The sequence below is a fragment of the Orcinus orca genome, chromosome 11 (assembly GCF_937001465.1).
Source record: "Orcinus orca chromosome 11, mOrcOrc1.1, whole genome shotgun sequence".
NCBI classification, from domain to species: Eukaryota; Metazoa; Chordata; class Mammalia; order Artiodactyla; family Delphinidae; genus Orcinus; species Orcinus orca.
The window spans coordinates 65,327,352-65,348,809 of NC_064569.1; the positions used below are offsets into that span (position 1 = coordinate 65,327,352).

The following is a 21,458-nucleotide window of genomic DNA, read 5'->3' on the forward strand; positions in this document are numbered from 1 at the left end:
AATTAAAAACCTCACTAAGTTTGCTCTGGCTTTTTCACTGTACTCGCAGCAGGATGCTCTTTTGCCTTGCCCCACAGTCCAGTTTAATCCGCTAGAAAGAATATTTTTAGAGGCACATCGGACTAAATCATTTTCATCTGAGCACACCATTTCCAAATGGCCGCCCATGGTCCTAAATCCGGCCTCTGCGGACCAGGACGAGGTGTCCTCCGCTGCAGAGTCGTGAGACTCAGCGCATTCATAACTGGACGTCGGAAGCCAGAAAGGAAACTCGAACACGCAAAGGACAGGTATAACCCCGCACGCATGCACCGGAGAGGCCGAGATCGCAGCGGAGGTTTCCATCCTTAGGCTTGGGGAGGGCCTGGGAAGGAAGCAAACATTGCTTCCCCAGTCAAGTCAGAGAGCAGAACGCACAGGGTCGGAGGTCAGAAGTTGAATTTCAACCCAGCCTGCGCTGCGTCCCAGCGCCTTCCGCAGCCCGGGCACCGCGGTGGCACAGGGCTGGGAGAGGACGAGGCTGGCTGGGGCAGGACAAACTGTGAGTTGCCACTGCCGGAGAGCCGCCGGCGGCGGGGGCAGACGCGACCCCTGGCGCCTTCAAAGCGCGAAGCCCGGGAGAGCAGGGCACGGCTGCCGCGACGCTGCACCCCCGGCCCCGGCACGGCTGCCCGCTCTCCGCGTTGCCCTTTCGGCCGAGGTCAGCTCCCCGGCGCGGCAGTCCAGCCGCCTTGCGCCCCGGCACAGGTCACACGGGGTACGCCTTGTCCGCCTCCGGGCGGCTGCCCGGGCACCCGCAGCCTGACCGGCCCTCGCCCCCCGGCGCGGGGACAAACTTCCTTCCTCCCAGGCCCCCGGCAGCGTAGGCTGGCAAGCGGCTCACTCGCCAGGCTTCCACGGTCTCCGGCTGCAGGCGCCCTCGCCCGGCTCGGCAAGCTTCCTCCCTGCCCCTCACCAGCCCCGAGCCCCGGGCGGGCGCCGAGCGATCCCCGCGCCTCCGCTCCAACAAAGCCGGCGGCCTGGAGGCGATCCGGCGAGGGGCTGGGAGTGGCGGCGGGGACGCCACAGCCCGGCGAAGGCACCCTTGTGCCGGGCGAGTGAGGCGTGAAGGGGGCACGGGGGACGTGGCGGGCAGAGAAAGGGGGAAGAAAGTATCCTGCTCTCAGCGCGAAAGCCTTCTTCGCTCCTCCTCGTTGCCCTGCTCCCCCTGCCCGAGCGCGTCTGGCGGTCCCGGTGGGAGCTGGCGGGGGCAGAGGGGGAGGCAGAGGGGACGCAGTGGCCTGACGGGTGAGCTGCTCCCTTACCTCTGTCCAGAGTGAGAGGCTGGACCACTGTCAATGTCGCCATGTCTGCCGTGGGAGCCGAAGTGACGCTCAGCTTCAGCATCAGCAACCGCTTGTAGTGAGAAAAAGAGGAGGAGATTGGGGGCGGGGTGGAGAGGGAAGACGGAAAGGAGGGGGGAAGGAGGGAAGGTGGTGGTTGTGGAGGAGAGAAGGCTTGGGTGGGTTGGCAGCCAGATGGAGACGCAACTGTTCCGCGAGGGGCAGACCTTCAGATGCGGCGTGAAGCTGAGCAGGTACCGGAGAGCGAAAGCATCGCCGGCTCTGACAAGGAAGGCTCTGCCCTAGAACTTTGCTCTTCCACCCCAAGGATCGCTGGATGCGTGTAGCTAGTGTGTTGCTTTCTTTCAACTTTCCACTCAAACAAAATGGTCAGAGTGTACGTGCGTCTGGGGGAAGGGAGAAGAATGAAAGGGAGGGGATAGAGGGGAGGGAGGCAGAGACATGATTTTTTTCGGATTAAGAGAATTTGTCAACCCCTTAATCCCATCCCCTAGAAAGAAAATGCTTCTAGTTCAGAAATGTTGGGGGTTAACTGTAGTTGCTGCTAATTTCTGTTAAAGTTTATTTTGGAATGTTGACTTATAACAGTACACAAGACAGAGTTCCATCACTAGGCCCCCGTTAAGGACCTGAGTATATTGCCTAGAAAATAACTTATCTCACAAGCAAACTTCTTAATAATGGTTTTAAATTAAAAATCACAATGAGAAAACAATTAAAAACACAAAGAGAAGTTTCTATTACTAAGTTTGAAAACCATGTCCCTAGCACTCCTCCAGGCTGACCCTCAGAGCTGCCACTTGCTGATTAATTAACATATGTGACAGGAATTGAACTAAGCCATGGCCTGACTTGGGGATTCAATACAGTCCCTGCCTTCCAGTAGCCTGTAATCTAATGGGAGATGATGTTTTTAAAAGGGTGACTTTAGAGTCAGTTGATCAAGATTCAGTTACTAGAACCTTCAACTATTAGCTGTGACCCCTTCACCCCAACAGACTGCTTTCACTATCTTGCCACTGTAGGGACTCTCATTTTCTTGATCAAGAAATTAAGAGGCATATAGAAATCTTGTGTAAGCAGAAGGGTGATGACTATGGGTTCAGGATTGGAAATGACAAAGCTGCCTCCGTCACCTTCCCTATGACAGAGCAGAATTGTTTTGGCTAGCAATATACTCCTGAAGACAGACACAGTTTTACAGCAAAATATTTGCATATAATCTACGTCATTGTCTTCTGATTACAATATGGATGGTTTCTGAAAACTTTCCCATCTCATGGTTTACATTTGAAAAAAAACTAACAAACAAGATTTCACCAGTGATTTGGGAAAGTCATAAATGATTGGCCAAACACCTAACAGACCTTAAAGACAAACGGAAAATAATAGTTCAGCATGCCTATATTTTCATTTAGTGTTTAGACAGAACACTGATCTGGAAATTCAAGTCTTAGTTATGTGCTTTTCAGAAATCAAATCTCTCACTGATCCCCAGTTTCTTCATCTGTCAAACAAGGGCATTTGTAATCTTCAATCTCACTGAGGTTCTGTAAAATGAGGGAACTAATTCTTCCCTGCAATCTCACTGAGTTTTGTGAGGGTCTGATGAGATCATGCACATGTATGTGCTTTGAAAACAGTAAAGTATATACAAATATATTCATACAACAAACATACATCCCACCTGAACTGTATGGCAACACTCTGCTAGACACTAGCCATGCAAAGATTAATGAGATGTGGCACTTTTTCTAGACAGTGCTCAGTACAGGTTGGGAGACAAATAATGAGCTGGTTGTGAGAATATGAGCAAGCTCTGAGCAAAAATGAGAGCAGTAAGTGCTCTAAGCACCGTAGAAAGGAAGTGCTGTGGGAGACAGGAAGAAGCAACAATTCTGGTGGATTATCATTATTCACCTCCCCTAAATCAAACAACAGACAGAAGTTGAATTGTGGACAACAACAACAGAGTATGTTCTAAGGCTTTGCACAAAATACCAAACCTCATTCAATAACTGAGGACGAAAAGAACATACAAATCCCTTGGCCACTAATGTAGTTCTTAACAACATCCTGTATTGTGAATATGTACTTTAGTGGCTTGATTCATAAATCTAAAAGCCATGATTTCAATACAAATCCCAGATTGTGAAGTCCATGATGGTAGGCTTTTTGTCTTTTTGTTTCCTGATGTAGCCTCAGCACCAAACATTTAATAGAATGTTTCTGGACTTATGCTTTGAGCTCCCTAATTGAAAATTTACTGTACCATTCTCCCTCTCTGTTGACTCTGTAGGGTTTTGTATGGATTGAAAAAGACAGGAAGAGAAAGCACAAATCACCATATATTCGTTAGTTATTATTTCTAATAGTGGCAAGTTCAATGCCTTTAGCGTATGTCTGCACAGGTGTAAAAAATGAATAATAAACAATTCATTATCTATTAGATTTTGTTTTTTTATGAAGGATGAATAACTAACTACTGTCTCTGATAACACTTGTGAATTTCTAATTGAGACATGCAGAAACATAAGAAAATATCCTTAATCTACTGTATTGCTTTGGTAGATATGACCATGCTTAAGTCTCTTGAGTAACTGCCTGGACCACTCCTGTATCAAACACAGTGTTGCATCAAGGTCAATATACTTGATCCATTCACATGTGTGTTGCCTTGCTAATTGTGTATTAATCAGGGAATTGTTAAAAACACCTGTGATTATACTTTTAGCTATTTGGTTACACAATCAGTGCAATTTTTCATTAAATGATATATTAATTTACCTCTGTGGCACCTTTATTTTCAATGAAATTCATTAATTCAGAAATACTTATTGAACACTTTATATATATGCCAGGCTTGGAGCTAGGTTGGTTTCTCTTTATCTTTTCAGCCCAGAGGATTAGGTATTATTATCCCATTTTATAGATAAGTAAACTGAGACTCACAGAGGTTAAGCAACTTGCTTAAAAATAGTAGCACCTGGGGCTTCCCTGGTGGCGCAGTGGTTAAGAATCTGCCAGGGGACACGGGTTCGAGCGCTGGTCCAGGAAGATTAATGTTTGCTCTGATTCTGCCATAGGCGATAGCACATGCCGTGAAGCAACTAAGCCCGTGCACTACAACTACTGAGCCTGCACGCTACAGCCCGCGAGCCACAACTACTGAAGCCCACGCACCTAGAGCCCGTGCTCCGCAACAAGAGAAGCCACCATAATGAGAAGCCCACGCACCGCAATGAAGAGTAGCCCCCGCTTGCCGCAACTAGAGAAAGCCTGCGTTTAGCAGCAAAGACTCAATGCAGCCAAAAAATAATTTTTTTAAAAAGTAAATGTCTTTAAAAAAAAAAATAGTAGCACCTGTATTCAAGAGCCCCTGTGCTTTCCACTGAGAAACACACTTCACCTTGCATTATTCAAGATTTAGTGATTTCAGTCTTTTATTTCAGAGTTCCATATATGAGTGTATGTGTGTGTGTGTATCCTCTCTCTTTTTTGTTATGCTTGAGATATACTCAAAGAGAGAAATGCATGGAGGAAATTTAGGTCAAAGGAGGAAAGAACTATGACACTGGTTCCATTTTATATAAATACAGGTTAATATTAAAATGACTACCTATTTTGAATATAAAGTCTCTTCTTGTTAAAAAATTCATTCAAAGTTACGTTAAGGTCTGTTTCACTTAACTGAATCTTTGTGAATTAAATGACAAAATCAAGAGAAGGTTTGAATAAAGCATTAGCATACCAAGAAAATGTGTTTAGTTAGATTATAAATGGAGTATAATAAGCACAGTTTCATATGAGGAAAGTAACACCACAAACTGGAATTCTTTCAGCCTTGGGTGTTAGAAATTATTTTTGACTGAGTCACGATATCTCGTTATCTTCTTTAATTCTCACAGCTTTGTCAAAATAGCACTAGATTAAGATGAAGTGCCAACCTATACTTTGGAATATAAAGGTTTGGGGTTTTTTGAATAATCATAGAGAACCTTACTATATTATTCTCTCCTTAGAGCTTTTTTAAACTGAGTGGCAAGTATGTTCACGGTAAAATATCTGAATCTTCGACTTGTTTTAATAACTACTTATCTGTCTGTTCAGTCAATAAATACTGTACTTACTATATCCCAGACTCTGTTCTAGGCACTGAGATATTGCAGTGAATAAGAAAAGGCCCTGTTCTCACTTGGCTTATATTCTATACGGGAGAGAAAGACAATAAACAAACTAAGAAACAAACAAGAAAGAGGTCAATTAGTGACTATGTGCTGTGCAGAGAATGAATAATTTGAGGACTGAACTGAGTCTAGAATAATGTCAGGATTACAAAAGACAGAGATAAGGGAAAAGGGCATTCTGAGAAGCAGGAGAGAAAAGCCAGGGATAGGAGAGCAGACATGGTGCATTTGGGCAAAATAGGCAGTTCAATTTGGAGCATAAGAAAAACAAGCCTAAACAAGGGCCATTGAGAGGTTGTGAAAGATAATGTAATTAACAGAAATGTAATGAACCTTTCATGAATAGCTTTGTGCCCATCATACAATGAAATGTACAGACTATCCAGGCTAAGAAAAAAAATTGTGTTGTAGCATCTACATTAAAAACTACTAACATCAGAATGAAATAGAGTTACTAATTCTGTGTTGAATGTTAGAAAATTGAAGATGAAATAAAATATAAAATGTTCATTTTAATTATTTTTCACTTCTTTCAAAAAAAGTTTTTTAATTTATTTTAATTTACTTATTTTTGGCTGTGTCGGGTCTTCATTGCTGTGCACGGGTTTTCTCTGGTTGCACTGAGCAGGGGCTACTCTTTGTTGCAGTGTGCGGACTTCTCAATGTGGTGGCTTCTCTTGTTGCAGAGCACTGGCTCTAGGCACACGGGCTTCAGTAGTTGAGCACGCGGGCTCGCAGGCTCTAGAGCACAGGCTCAGTCATTGTGGCGCATGGGCTTAGTTGCTCCACGGCATGTGGGATCTTCCCAGATCAGGGCTCGAACTTGTGTCCCCTACATTGGCAGGCAGATTCTTAACCACTGCGCCACCAGGGAAGTCCTCAAAAGAAATTTTTAAAAATTTTGAAAGAATTCTGAAATCTGAATAATCCTCATTTGTAGGGTCTTATTTGCATTATTTTACATTACCAGTTATCATGAAAATAATAAATATAATAATTAATGTTTGCTCTGATTCTGCCATAGGCAATAGCACATGTAATAAGTGCAAAGTCTTTCTGGTAATTGTTTATTTTATTTATGCCTATTTAATTCATAGAATATAAAATGATGTTTTTGTTTCATTTTGAAATGAACATTTTTCTGTTTTCACAGTTAGAAGTTATAATTGATCTTTTTTGATGAAATTTAAATTCAAAGCTTACAATTTTCCTTTTTTCTTTATGCATCCCAACCTCACAGTTACATCATTGGGAAAGCCTAATAGATGCAAGAGAGGCAAGATAAAGTGATTTTTAAAAGTGATACTGCACTCATTTCTTTCTCTCATCTACTCAGGAGATACTTCTGAACTTTTAGAACCCACAAACTTTAATGTTTTTTTAAAAATATTTTTAGGGCTTCCCTGGTGGCGCAGTGGTTGAGAGTCCACCTGCCGATGCAGAGGACACGGGTTCGTGCCCTGGTTCGGGAAGACCCCACATGCCGCGGAGCGGCTGGGCCCGTGAGCCATGGCCGCTGAGCCTGCGCGTCCGGAGCCTGTGCTCCACAACGGGAGAGGCCACAACAGTGAGAGGCCCGCGTACCGCAAAAAAAAAAAAAATAAATAAATTATTACCATCACATCTTAAAATGTTTTTAATATACTCAATTTTGAGTCTACAATTATGCTTTTATCCAACAAATCTTTATGATGCACCTGCTACTGTATATGCCAGACACTGCTCTATGTTCAGTGGTAAACATGGAAGGAGTGACTTTCCTTATGGAGCTTAGATTTTATGAAGGGAAACAGATAAAACACAAATAAACAATAAATCAGATAATCTTAGGTAGTAGTAAGAACCACAAACAGTGATATGCTGAAGGCTGTTCACACGTGAGACCCAGTTATGTGCATCTTGCCCCAATATCACTTTTAGTGACATCACATTGGTATCTTTAGACTGGCCATGGTGGGAGTGTTTACACCATGGATATTGGCAAATATTACATATGGAAGCTTTGTGTTTTCCTCAGGAAAGCTAGTTGTTAAACATTTGCCATCATACCATGAAGCCTACAAGGAAAATAAAATAGAAAGTTGTGATGAAACATGCAGCAGGGAGCAGGCAACATTAGAATGATCAGAAAATAAGTCACATTGTGTTTGATACAAAAATTTTTTAAAATAATATATCTACCCTGTATTTGATGGAGTACTGACTAGGATGCCGGGCCTGGGATGAAGTTAGAAGAAATAGGAGACATTCATGTTATTTCTGAGGAATTACAAAATATTTGGAAAGGAAAGAGAAGCATCAATGGAAAGGCATAGTATGAATTACACAATGATGTATCAACAAGAATAAGTGATAGTATAAATTTGTATATGTTAAAGGCATACATAATAAAAAAAAAGTCTGGGTTCCTTGAATGCTTCCTGGAGGCAGTTTACATTCACTTTTATTTTTTTATTTTATTTTATTTTTATTTTTTTATTTTTTTTTGCGTTATGCGGGCCTCTCACTGTTGTGGCCTCTCCCGTTGTGGAGCACAGGCTCCGGACACGCAGGCTCAGCGGCCATGGCTCACGGGCCCAGCCGCTCCGCGGCATGTGGGATCTTCGCGGACCGGGGCACGAACCCGTGTCCCCTGCATCGGCAGGCGGACTCTCAACCACTGTGCCACCAGGGAAGCTCTTTTATTTATTTTTTAAAATAAATTTTTAATTTTTAATTTTATTTATTTTTGGCTCTGTTGGGTATTCGTTGCTGGGTGTGGGCTTTCTCTAGTTGCGGCGAGCGGGGGCTACTCTTCGTTGTGGTGCGAGGGCTTCTCATTGCAGTGGCTTCTCTTGTTGCAGAGCATGGGCTCTAGGTGCATGGGCTTCCGTAGTTGTAGCATGCAGTCTCAGTAGTTGTGGCACGTGGGCTTAGTTGCTCCACGGCATGTGGGATCTTCCCGGACCGGGGCTCAAACCCGTGTCCCCTGCATTGCCAGGCAGATTCTTAAGCACTGCATCACCAGGGAAGTCCCTACATTCACTTTTAGAGGAGACTTGGAGATATTTTCTTTCCTGTATGCGGATAATAAAATGTCACAGAGGAGAAAGCTACTCTTTGCAATTTTGAATCAAAAGATTGCTACCAGGGCTTCCATGGTGGCGCAGTGGTTGAGAGTCCGCCTGCCGATGCAGGGGACACGGGTTCGTGCCCCGGTCCGGGAAGATCCCACATGCCACGGAGCGGCTGGGCCCGTGAGCCGTGGCCGCTGAGCCTGTGCGTCCGGAGCCTGTGCTCCGCAACGGGAGAGGCCACAACAGTGAGAGGCCCGCGTACTGCAAAAAAAAAAAAAAAAAAAAGATTGCTAACCAAGTGGACCAGATATTCTATGGGATTTCATGAAAACTAAAGAAAAGGAGGGACAAGATTATCATAATTGGGTGCCTATATGTTACTAGAGAATCTTATCATGGTGATAAGAGAACTCTATTGCCTTGATCCTTAAAAAAGGACACTAAGGATGTTCAAGGCTTGTTTTATTCAAACTTTAGCTTTATTTAAAATATGGTTTAAATGGGTTTCTCTTGAAAGCACCTCAGTTCCTGACTTTCATTTTTTTCTTAATCCTGCCCAACTTCTCTCGAATTCTGGAACAATGGAATTAATTAGGAATATTAGGAAGAAACAGATGAAAAGGCCATCTTCAAATTCTTCCCAGATTGTGACATGATACAGTAATTGAGGCAGTAACAGAATTTACTGTAGGTGTGCTGAGGGCCATACTGCCAGTAATTAGCAAGTTTGAGAGCAAAATGCAACATTAGCATGGACAGCACATTCAGGAGAGAGTTATAAACTCTTTTTATCCTTCAATTCTCTAAATTAAAGCAAAAATCACTACAATTTTAATCAGTTTGCATTTAAATGTGATCTTTCTTAGGCTCAGCCTGAAGCATAAAGTGTAATATCTTTTTCCTATAACTTCTCAGTGGGGTCAAATTATGTTTTTCTTAAACTAAGTGCCCCATTCTCTGCTTCTCTGCCTTCCCTGCTTTTCTGGTCCTCGATGAATTCTTATCCCCTTGCTCGTGTAGGTGATCTTTCTGATGCTTATAATCTTATTGTGCCATTCCCCAAGTCCGCAGCTATGCAAGACACCACCTTGAAATACAGGATCTCTGAGAAACTTCCTCTTTCAGTGATTTCTTAATTTTACTTCTTGCTCAAAGCATTTACTTGAATAATAAATACAATTATGGCTTTATTTTGGCTTCTTGAGGATTTAACTAGAATAAAAATTTTTAAAAAATAAGGCAAATGAAAAATGTTTTAACTCTAAATATCATCAGGTTCCTGTCACCTCGAATTTTGCATAGATCAGTAGTGGCAAATCAAGCCGAACAAATATTTTTGTCTAGACCCCAAATCAAAGCAATTGAAAATAAATGGAGAAAGTAAGCAAATCTCTGCCATTTTTAACCTAGGACACGCAAGTAAACTATTAAGTCTTTTATGTAGTTAATATATTTTCTTTTTAACGAGGAATTTTTTTTGAAATGTTAAGTGTAAGACAAGGCACATGGAAAACAATTCTTGATAGGTATTACAAAATCTTACCACAAGTAACCAATGTTAACAGGGATTTTCGTGTCTTCTTTCAGAAATTATATGTACATACACATATATATGTGTCTACACACATTCATGTGTGTTCACATATCTTTTAAATAACTCAAATAGCCTTATACACCATATTTTACACCTTGATTATTTTATCTAGTGATATTTTCATATCAATACATTATATATGTAAGATCTCTTAACTACTTCAAAAAATTCCACTGAAATCTTCTCTTATAGATGAACTTTCAGGCTGTTTCTAGGTTTTTGCTATCTCAAACAGCATTAAGAAGGAAAATCTTTCTTGTTTATATCATCTTTATGAGCATAAATTCCACTCGGTTATAACTGTGTACTTCCGTATAACCCAGGACTAATGTGGCCCTTTTCAATGATAATGCTCTCAGATTATCACACCTGCAGCCATTTTATTCCTGTTTCATTGTAGGCATTCTATCCCATGAGAATTGATACCTCTTTTCTATAGAACTGTCATATTTAATTGAACCTAAAATGTCAAAGTGACTGAAAAAAACTATTTGCCATAGACTGAGGACCATTTTTGTCTTCAAAATATGTGGTATGAAGCACCATCCAGCAATCCAGTCAATCAATGATGATCACCCCAATTTTCAACTGAGAAACTAACAGTGTCTAAAGCAAGTTAAAAATTAAGAGCCTAGGGCTTCCCTGGTGGCGCAGTGGTTGAGAGTCCGCCTGCCGATGCAGGAGACACGGGTTCGCGCCCCGGTCTGGGAGGATCCCACATGCTGCGGAGCGGCTGGGCCCGTGAGCCATGGCCGCTGAGCCTGCGCGTCCGGAGCCTGTGCTCCGCAACGGCAGAGGCCACAACGGTGAGAGGCCCGCGTACAGCCAAAAAAAAAAAAAATTAAGAGCCTAAAATAATCCACTTTTGGATATTTGTTCTATTGAAGGTTTTATTACCCCCAAATGAGATAGGAACACAGTGAAAGCACAAGAAGATGTTTAAGTACCTTGTTTTTTCAAATAAAGTAACACATTGATTCACTAATTAGAGAAAACTCTAAGTAAAATTTAAAGTGAGAAATACTATTCTTTCATTAAATGTTGTTACTAGTTACTATTCAAAAGAATATTTAAATGTTAATGCATGTAGTGCTCTCTACTGGTCTTATCTTTATTGCAACCACACTGTGTCAAATTTGTATTTACAAAAGGTCATGAAAATTGTCTCTATCCCAAAAGACTACTAGTGTTTTTTAAAAATTTCTATTTGGTGTCTACTTTAAGTGTGTGTGTGTGTGCGTGCATGGACACACAAATATTCATTTTTGAATTTCCATACTGAAGTCAGTTTTGAACCCTGCACATGAATTCATGACATACATTATCACAATTCAGTAATACAGAGATATTAAAAAAGACGGGTATATAGTTTTAATGCAAGGGATAATGTTTTTCAGTACAGTTAATAGGCAGTGGCAGCATCTAAGGTGCTTGCTTTTCCTGATCCCTGGAGAAGACAGGTGAAGGCCTCCTAGGAGGAGAATGGGTGGCTGTGTGTGTTCAGCAATTTTTACGGGACAGTGGTCACCATCATGAGCTCTTCTCTTTTTTTCCCTCCACTACTCTTTCCTGCTCCACTCCTCAAATATTTAAAAAATCAACTTAGTGGTGATTTTTTTAAAGCTTAAGAGCAAATTTTATTACCGGTAGTTATGAAAGCTATTTGCTTCGGAAGTGTGTGTGTGTGTGTGTGTGTGTGTGTGTGTGTGTGTGTGTGTGTTAGATAGAGAGAAAGAAAATACATTCATTCATTCATTCAATAGTTTCATGTCAAGTGGCTGCTACGCACCAAGCCCTGTGCACTGAAGATAAAGCACTGAAGATAAAGCAGTAATCAAGACCACTGATACTCTACTGGAATTATTGGTATCTGTGGAATTACTTCTCAATTAAAATAGTTACAAATGCTATTAAGGGAAGTACATGGTACAGTGAGAATCTATAACCTAAATCAATGTTTAGGGATTCAGAAATGACTTCTCCAAAAATGGAACATTAATGGTGTGTTTAAGGAGACACTAGCCATTCTTTAGTATACTCAGTTCCTTCTTAAGCACAGAACTGATTTGGGAAAGTTATCTTTTCCATCATTACTGCCTGATTGAGTGAACATAAATGGAAGGAACACTCATTACTCTGGGGAACTTCCTGGCCACGAGTTTTCAATATGGTCATCATTTGTCTAAAGCAATACATACCAGTCCTATATTTATTACTAACATTTAGTACATTATATTAGGCCTACTAAAATATTTGTTTGAAGCTAATTACTATTTTTCATGACTATTTGATATTACTTAGGAAATACCCACACATGCTCTTACTGTATTTGGTCCGAACAGAGAGAAAGCAACTTAATTCTAAAAAAAAGACAGCATTGATATTGACATATATACTACTGAACAAGTTGCATCCACCCAAATGTACTCCTCCAGAGTCAAAATAAAATATAATGATATTTTTGGGCCAATAAGGATGTTAAAGAACATCAAATCTGACCAATAGTGGAAAATGAGATCCAGAGAGATTAAATCATCTGCCCAACTTTTCCTAGCTAGTGAGGAACAGGGCTCAGACTGAAAGCCAAGTAACAATCAGTTCAGTCCTTTTTATACTACACTATAACACTAGATTGTAAATTTCATGAGCAGAGAGACAATGTTTGGTTTGCCACTGTATATTCATTGCTTGGCATAAAACCAGTGCTCAATAAACACTAGTGAATAAAAGAATGAGTAAAATAATCATTTTTCCTAGAAGATAAACTTCACTTTAAATGCATTTTACAATGAAAAATTAGGTCACTATATTTATTGATTGCTTCATTTGTACAAGATATTTGCTCTACTATATTCTATGGAGATTTACAAGAAAAGGATAGATAAAATGTGACCCCTGCCCTACAGTAACATATAGCTGTCATAATTATCTCCAGAATAAGGTAGGGCTTGGTAAGTGCCACAACATTAAAATATATGAACAAAGGATTACATGGAACATGGTAGGCATCATGAAAGACATGTCATTTATGCTGCGTCTTTGAAAACAGAAGGATTTTTTAGGTGGAGGCAGAACTGAATAGACATTTCAGTTGAACTGAACAGAATGTGTAAATGTACGCCTCAGGAAGCAATGGCATGTATGTTATTATTGAAACAGTTAAACTTGACTGAAACATGGAAGATGTGAAGGAAGTAGCAAAATATTAAGATTAGAAAGAAGCTGGTAGGGAAGGGGAATGGCAGGTACCATAGGGGGCTTTGGAGGTCACTGAGAAAAGTTTAGAATTTATTCAGATGGCCATTAAAGTTTTTGAGCAGGAAGGTGAGGAGGTTCTTCTTGAAATAGTATATTAAAATTTATTATAGAAAAATGATTACAAATTCTAAATAGAGTAGCAGAAAGTCAAAATTATCCATATCAACTGGTGATGTTCTAGTCACATATGAAGAGAAAAGACCCAATCTGAGGTCACACAGACAGGCCTTCACACCAAACTATAGCTTGGTTGATTGGTTGCATAGCACTCAATGCAATTTTCTTCATTGTTCATCATGGAAGATATGAAACAACATTACTTTTTTGAAGGCTTTTGACTCTGGCTAAAGAAGTATCTCTAGTATACAAAGGAAGAGTAAGCAGTGGCCAAAGTTTGAAATTCTGAGGACTCAAGATTTCTTAACACCTCACATCTTCCCTAAAATGTCACTGTATATATCCCCCCAAACTCTTTGCTCTTTTGTGAACTCCTACTACTGTAGTAGCTTACCTTATACTCCAGGTAGTATAAAAAGAACAATAAAATAACAGTAAAAAAAATGAGAGATTTTGTTATGGAGAGGATATAATGAAAATACTACTATTACATAGAAAATAAGATATTCATTAGGAGACGTTTTAGGGAATTATTGAGAAAACTTCTTCATTCCAAGGTAAGCTTTGAAATAATGATAATAATACATTCATTCAGTTGAAATGTTTTGAGGAAAATGAACTAGATGAGGACAGAGAGTAGCTATAAAGATTTAAATGGTGGTGCCTATACTGGGTCATTTATGTCAATTCTAATTAATATTAACATCAGTTTTAAAATTAGAGACAAAGCCTGAAGAAAAAAAATGGAACATGTTACTGAGCCTGTAGAAATTGTATTATCAGGCGGGAGGTATCTTCCTCTCCTTACCCCAAGTCTTTATGCGGACAAAATTCCCACCCTAGATTTTCAGCATCATAATGTGTTAGTACATAGTGATTGTCATTTTTATTCAGACTAGTGGTCATATAAAACAGAGATCCATATGTGTGAAAGACATATTTTAACCATAAATATGAGATTTTTAATCTTTCATTTTCATATGAGATATATATATAAATATTATAGCTCTTGAGACATAAAGTATCTGCATCTGATATCAGTGGAACTTTCATAGTAGGAGATGAGATGATATATTTAGGAAATAGGAGAGATGCAAATGAGCAAGTTAACAATTCTGTGTTATGTGCAGCTCATAATTGCTGCTCTGTGAAGAGTTCCCACTGAGTCAATGGGAGGTGTGGGTGGAGGTTAGAGCCAGGTTAATTGTTGCATTCAACATCATTCAGGAGAAAAAGTGTAGGTAAAATTGCAGCATTTATACTTCTGCCCTTCAATTCTCCTTCATCTCTATACTTGTATTTTCTTCACTTATTATTTATATCCCGTGTCTGAATGTTTTCCTCCCTTGACTCCTTAGGTTATTGAAGAGATACGGTCCATGAAGTTGACTTTCAAGGCATTTTAAAAATAAAGAAAATGCCATTCATCTATCCATTTTCAATACAGAGTTGGAAATATAGTTCCTCGAAAATATGACCAAGTAATATGATTGAAAAACAGATTTTGTGAGGAAAGAGGTATTTTACTATATGTCTCCCTGGCATGCTAAGGATTGCGGTACACCATCAATGCTAAGCCTCCAGGTAATTTTAATTATCATCCGACAGGTCATTTTTCTTTTTTAGTAGTTTCCTTTGGGATCCACCTACTCAATGACTAGTAGTTTCTTCTATGTAAGCAAAGAACCTCTGACTTCAAATATGCTGCTTCAATAATTTGGCCTTCATATTCTCTGAGTCCTCATCTTCACAATGTGATTTAGATCTGGGTTATAGTATAATAATGTGTCAAGGATACTACTGCCTAGTTATCGCCAACTCCAGGTAGAAATTCTCTTTAAATCTGAGACTTTATTATCAGTGTTTCTTCACTACTTTGTTAATTTAGAAAGTTAATGTTTGTGTAAATTAAAGAATGCCTGCATTTTGCTTCTTGTCTTCTTAAGTATTATTTTATTCTCCTTCTCACTCTTCAAATTTTTCACTTCTTTGTTTGCTTTTATGTTCACCCCTTTTACCAATATTAATATTGCCCTTCCAAATTTTTATTTTTTGAGACATTCCATTGCTAAATTTGGAAAGCGTTTACACAAATCCTGAGGGAACTGAAAGTAGCAGAAAGAAATATAAAACATTTTGTGGACTGTAAGTTGTCATCTTATGAAATGCAAAAATCCTTTTTAAAGAGGAATAAACAAAACTTACTTTTCTTTTGTGTCTTCAACTTTTCAAAGAGAGCTCTGGAAAACAACTTTTCATTAAGTTACAAATTTCCTTCTATGGTAGAAAGGCTTATACTGTATATTTGTTTCACAGGCTTATTGGTGATTTTTATTTTTCTTTTAACTGTATAGAAACCATGAGTCATACACTCATTTTCCTGGTTATACAAAATACAAGTTCGTTATAAAATTTAAACAAATTAAATATAACATGGCAACACCTCTATCAGACGAGACCTTTTCAGATGGGCATTACTTTATTGCGATGAGGGATCGTAACTGTGTTTCCTCCAGAATGAGATGTAGGTTGAACTTCCTCATCTTACTGGCCTGGAATCTCTACTTCCTACAGGTTTCATTTATTAATATTTTGGTGTTACTCATGACTTAGAAGTTTTCATTTGGACACAGCAGCATTTGGGCATCAAATTTGCCTAATTCTATTTGTATCACTGGAATAGTTTAGAAGTTAAAATCCAGGAATTTTTATTAAGAAAATTTTAAAAGTAGACATATAAAAATAGAATATAGACAATTGCAGTTGATTCTCCCAGCTTGATAACAGGTGGACATTTTTAGGCTAAACACATTATCTCTATTATCTAGCAGTAAAAGAAAGTATTGTGATTACAAACAAATGCATTTATCAAAGTCAAATGAGATTCTTATAATCCTTATCTTGTACCAGAATGTTATCTATTAGAGTTCTAATATATTAATATGAAGACATAATTCAACGCATTTAACATTTTTCTATGGTTTTCGGCAAAAGATCCAGTTCCACTGATCAACATTGGGCATGTTTCTAAGAGTTAAACCAATACTGAAAAATGTGAAAACTCCTTATTCTTTTAAAGGGCATAAGCTAAACATGGACAAGACCATGTTTGAGTTTTGTTTCATTTTGTTTTATTTTGTCCACATACCTAAAATATAGTAGTGAATGAATAATGAGTAGATGGAAAGAAGGAAGGGAAAGAGGAAAGGTACAAATGAATGAACAAATAAATGAAGAGTGATTTAAACTTGTCTGAAAAGGCAACACTGCTAATAAAAATATATTTCTAAGTATTTATTTTATATCTTAAGTTTCATATACCACCTGCAATACAGCAAGTAGACTAGTGTTACCTAAAAACTTCTGAGACCTAATGAATAGATAAGTTATCTGTAATTGGCATATCCCAGCACCCTGTTAGGGAGGACTGACTTCTACTTACATTGCATTTACTTCACAGGATGGCTGTGATTTTGCAAATTACAGTGAGATTGCTTCTTCCTAAGGTTAATCTTAAAGTCAGCTAGTAAGGCAAAAGATTGCCCTTGAAAAACCCCTTCTATCTCCTATAAAACTCGATTTGGGGTCTATACCCTTATATAGTAATTCTTAAATGCATTAAAATTTTAGGAGTACTGTGTTAAGTCAAAACAAAGTTGAAACCCTCAGGAGTGAGTCACTCAGTGCTCAGTGAGAGTATGGCTTCAAGGTTAAGAGTCCCTGCTTTGAAATCAGCCTGCTGATTTTGAATCCTAGATCCAATGATTAGAACCTGTGTGACCCTGGCTAAATGACAATGTCTCTTGCCCTGTTTCCACATCTGTAAAATTGGATTATAAGTGGTACCTATGGAATAGGTTGTTGTGAAGGTCAAATGACATAATCTGTGTAAACTGTTTGAAACAGTGTCTGGCATGCAGTAAGTGTGTTTGCTATTCTTCCTGACTTTATAACAACTATAAAATTCCTAATAGAGAACAAATGATGGATGAGAATTATAAAACGTTTCTGTTTGCCTGAAGGATTTACTCCATTCTGTTTTAATAAATCAGCCTCTGTAAACTTAATGAATATAAATAAATTGTGTCTTAGGAGGAGGTTAACAAGATAAAGTGTCACTGGCACACAGTAGACAACGCTTACTGGATTTTAATCTAAATCTTGCATGTGAGCAGTTGGACATGCATACTATTCTTGGAAAAGATACGGAGATGACCTTGACTGCTTACATCTATCTTTCCAGACTGTCGGTAAGTATTGAGGCCCCACTGAACAGGAATCAGTCTCAGGACCTTAGGCATTAAATGCAATTTATATGAGGGTTAGGTTCCAAATCCCACTCAAAAGTTGTTTTCCTATAACATAACTCCACTGCTCTAAGACGTACCAATTCACTCCTGCATAATTTTTTTTAACATCTTTACTGGTGTATAATAGCTTTACAGTGTTGTGTTAGTTCCTGCTGTATAACAAAGTGAATCAGCTATATGCATACGTATCCCCATATCCCCATACCCCTATCCTCTTGTGTCTCCCTCCCACCCTCCTTATCCCACCCGTCTAGGTGGTTGCAAAGCACAGAGCTGATCTCCCTGTGCCATGCAGCTGCTTCCCACTAGCTATCTATTTTATATTTTGGTAGTGTATTCATGTCAATGCTACTCTCTTACTTTGTCCCACCTTAACCTTCCCCCTCCCCGTGTCCTCAAGTCCATTTTCTATGTCTGTTTCTTTATTCCTGTCCCACCCCTAGATTCATAAGAACCTTTTTTTTTTTTTTAGATTCCAAATATATGTGTTAGCATACGGTATTTTTCTCTTTCTGACTTACTTCACTCTGTATGACAGACCCTAGGTCCATCCACCTCACTACAAATAACTCAATTTCGTTTCTTTTTATGGCTGAGTAATATTCCATTGTATATATGTGCCACATCTTTATCCATTCATCTGTCGATGGACACTGAGGTTGCTTCCATGTCCCGGCTATTGTAAATAGTGCTGCAATGAACATTGTGTTACATGACTCTTTTTGAATTATGGTTTTCTCAGGGTATATGCCCAGCAGTGGGATTGCTATGTCACATGGTAGTTCTATTTTTAGTTTTTTAAGGAACCTCCATACTGTTCTCCATAGTGGCTGTACCAATTTACATTCCTACCAATAGTGTAGGAGGGTTCCCTTTTCTCCACACCCTCTCCAGCATTTATCGTTTGTAGATTTTTTGATGATGGCCATTCTCACCAGTGTGAGGTGATACCTCATTGTAGTTTTGATTTGATTTCTTTAATGATTAGTGGTGTTGAGCATCTCCTCATGTGTTTGTTGGTAATCTGTATATCTTCTTTGGAGAAATGTCTGTTTAGGTCTTCTGCCCAGTTTTGAATTGGGTTGTTTGTTTTTTAGATATTGAGCTGCATGGGCTGCTTGTATATTTTGGAGATTAATCCTTTGTCAGTTGCTTCATTGGCAAATATTTTCTCCCATTCTGAGGGTTGTCTTTTCATCTTGTTTATGGTTTCCTTTGCTGTGCAAAAGCTTTGAAGTTTCATTAGGTCCCATTTGTTAATTTTTGTTTTTATTTCCATTTCTCTAGGAGGTGGGTCAAAAAGGATCTTGCTGTGATTTATGTCATAGAGTGTTCTGCTTATGTTTTCCTCAAAGAGTTTTTTATAGTGTCTGGCCTTACGTTTAGGTCTTTAACCCATTTTGAGTTTATTTTTGTGTTTGGTGTTAGGAAGTGTTCTAATTTCATTCTTTTACATGTAGCAGTCCAGTTTTCCCAGCAACACTTATTGAAGATGCTGTCTTTTCTCCATTGTATATTCTTGTCTCCTTTATCAAAGATAAGGTGACCATATGTACGTGGGTTTATCTTTGGGCTTCCTATCCTGTTCCATTGATCTATATTTCTGTCTTTGTGCCAGTACCATACTGTCTTGATTACTGTAGCTTTGTAGTATAGTCTGAAATCAGGGAGCCTGATTGCTCCAGCTCCATTTTCCTTTCTCAAGATTGTTTTGGCTATTTGGGGTCTTTTGTGTTTCCATACAAATTGTGAAATTTTTTGTTCTAGTTCTGTGAAAAATGCAATTGGTAGTTTGATAGGGATTGCACTGAATCTGTAGATTGCTTTGGGTAGTAGAGTCATTTTCACAATGTCGATTCTTCCAATTCAAGAACATGGTATATCTCTCCATCTGTTTGTATTGTCTTTAATTTCTTTCATCAGGGTCTTACAGTTTTCCCCATACAGGTCTTTTGCCTCCTTAGGAAGGTTTATTCCTAAGTATTTTATTCTTTTTGTTGCCATGGTAAATGGGAGTGTTTCCTTAATTTTTATTTCAGAATTTTCATCATTAGTGTATAGGAATGCAAGAGATTTCTGTGCATTAATTTTGTATCCTGCTACTCTACCAAATTCATTGATTAGCTCTAGTAGTTTTCTGGTAGCATCTTTAGGATTCTCTATATAATATCATGTTATCTGCAAACAGTGACAGTTTTACTTCTTCTTTTCTGATTTGGATTTCTTTTTCTTCTCTGATTGCTGTCGCTAAAACTTCCAAAATTATGTTGAATAATAGTGGTGAGAGTAGGCAACCTTGTCTTGCTCCTGATCTTAGAGGAAATGGTTTCAGTTTTTCACCATTGAGAACGATGTTGGCTGTGGGTTTGTCATATATGACCTTTATTATGTTGACGTAGGTTCCCTCTATGCCTACTTTCTGGAGAGTTTTTATCATAAATCAGTGTTGAATTTTGTCAAAAGCTTTTTCTGCATTTATTGAGATTATCATATGGTTTTTATCCTTCAATTTGTTAATGTGGTGTATCACATTGATTCATACAGCATATTTTAAATTCATTCTTCAGTTGATGGACATTTGTTTTTTCCCACTATTTTCCTATTATAAGTAATGCTGCCATGAACATTCATGTATGAATTTTTGTGTGGACATTGGTTTTCCTTTCTCTTGGGCATATACCTGGGAGTAGAATTTCTGGATCTTATGGTAAATCTATGTTTAACAATTTTAGGAACTATCAAACAGTTTTCCAAAGTGGCTGCAACACTTTACAACCCCACCAGCAAAGTTGTTTGTTGAGTGACTTTCTTGGACTAATTCTGTCTGTGTTCTTTCTTGCATCCAGCCAACGAAGTCTCTTCTCAGTTAACTTAGTGATCAGCTAATGATTAGACAGAGATTTGCGTTAAGGCCCTGAACCAGTAAGTCTCTCAGTGTTGCTGAGACCCTTTGTTTGTGTGTTAGGGTACACCTTCAGTGCTCCAGCACAGTTAAATCTCTGGCTTAGTCTTTACTTCCTACCTAGGTAGAGCATCAACATCAGCCAAAGGTGGGCATTCTCAGGTCATTCCTGGGTATATGCACAGCTCTGCATGTGAGCATCACCTCCTAGATTTTCAGGAATATGCCAGTCCTTTTCAAATCCCCCAATAAACATCTCATTCCCCATTTCCTTTTTGAGATTTTTGGTCAACCTCTTGTTAGCTACAAGTAGTATCACTGTCTCAGGCAGCTGCAATATCAAACAATTACCAGTAACTATTTTCTACAAATACCCTGGAGATAAGACTCACACATAGAGAGTTCTGAGTTAGGTCAAATAAAGGCAAGTTCTAAGAATGAAACTTTACCTAGCAGCTGCTAGGAAGGTCAGATAATACCATTTCTCTGGGGATGAGACTTTAGGAAAATCCAAAACCACTCTGTCCCTCCAGTGGCTGCTAGACTGCTGGTTGTTACAGCTGTTTAGTTGTGAGCCTGTGGGTTTTCAGTTCTACTATGGAGCTCGGAAGTGGGTGATGGGAGTAAGGCAAGTTAAAATGCTACAATACTTACTCTTCTTACTGAGATTCAGCCATTTTTATTGCATAAA

At 39.1% G+C, this 21,458-nt stretch overlaps 1 protein-coding gene across 10 annotated transcripts in view; it reads right to left on the bottom strand.

Annotated features, from left to right (window-relative positions):
- Positions 1 to 21,458, bottom strand: part of LIN7A (lin-7 homolog A, crumbs cell polarity complex component) — a 247,281-nt gene that overhangs the window by 136,106 nt on the left and 89,717 nt on the right. For 3 of the 10 annotated variants that reach the window (XM_033407188.2, XM_033407186.2, XM_049694324.1), the window contains one exon: positions 1,305 to 1,395. The exons of 5 other annotated variants lie outside the window; for them this stretch is intronic. In XM_033407188.2, coding sequence (XP_033263079.1) covers positions 1,305 to 1,386 — 82 coding nt within the window. In that variant the 5' untranslated portion in view covers positions 1,387 to 1,395. Of the gene's footprint in view, positions 1 to 1,304; positions 1,396 to 1,549; positions 1,730 to 21,458 lie in introns of all 10 variants that reach the window. 2 more of the 10 variants (XM_033407187.2, XM_049694325.1) reach the window with 1 other exon arrangement.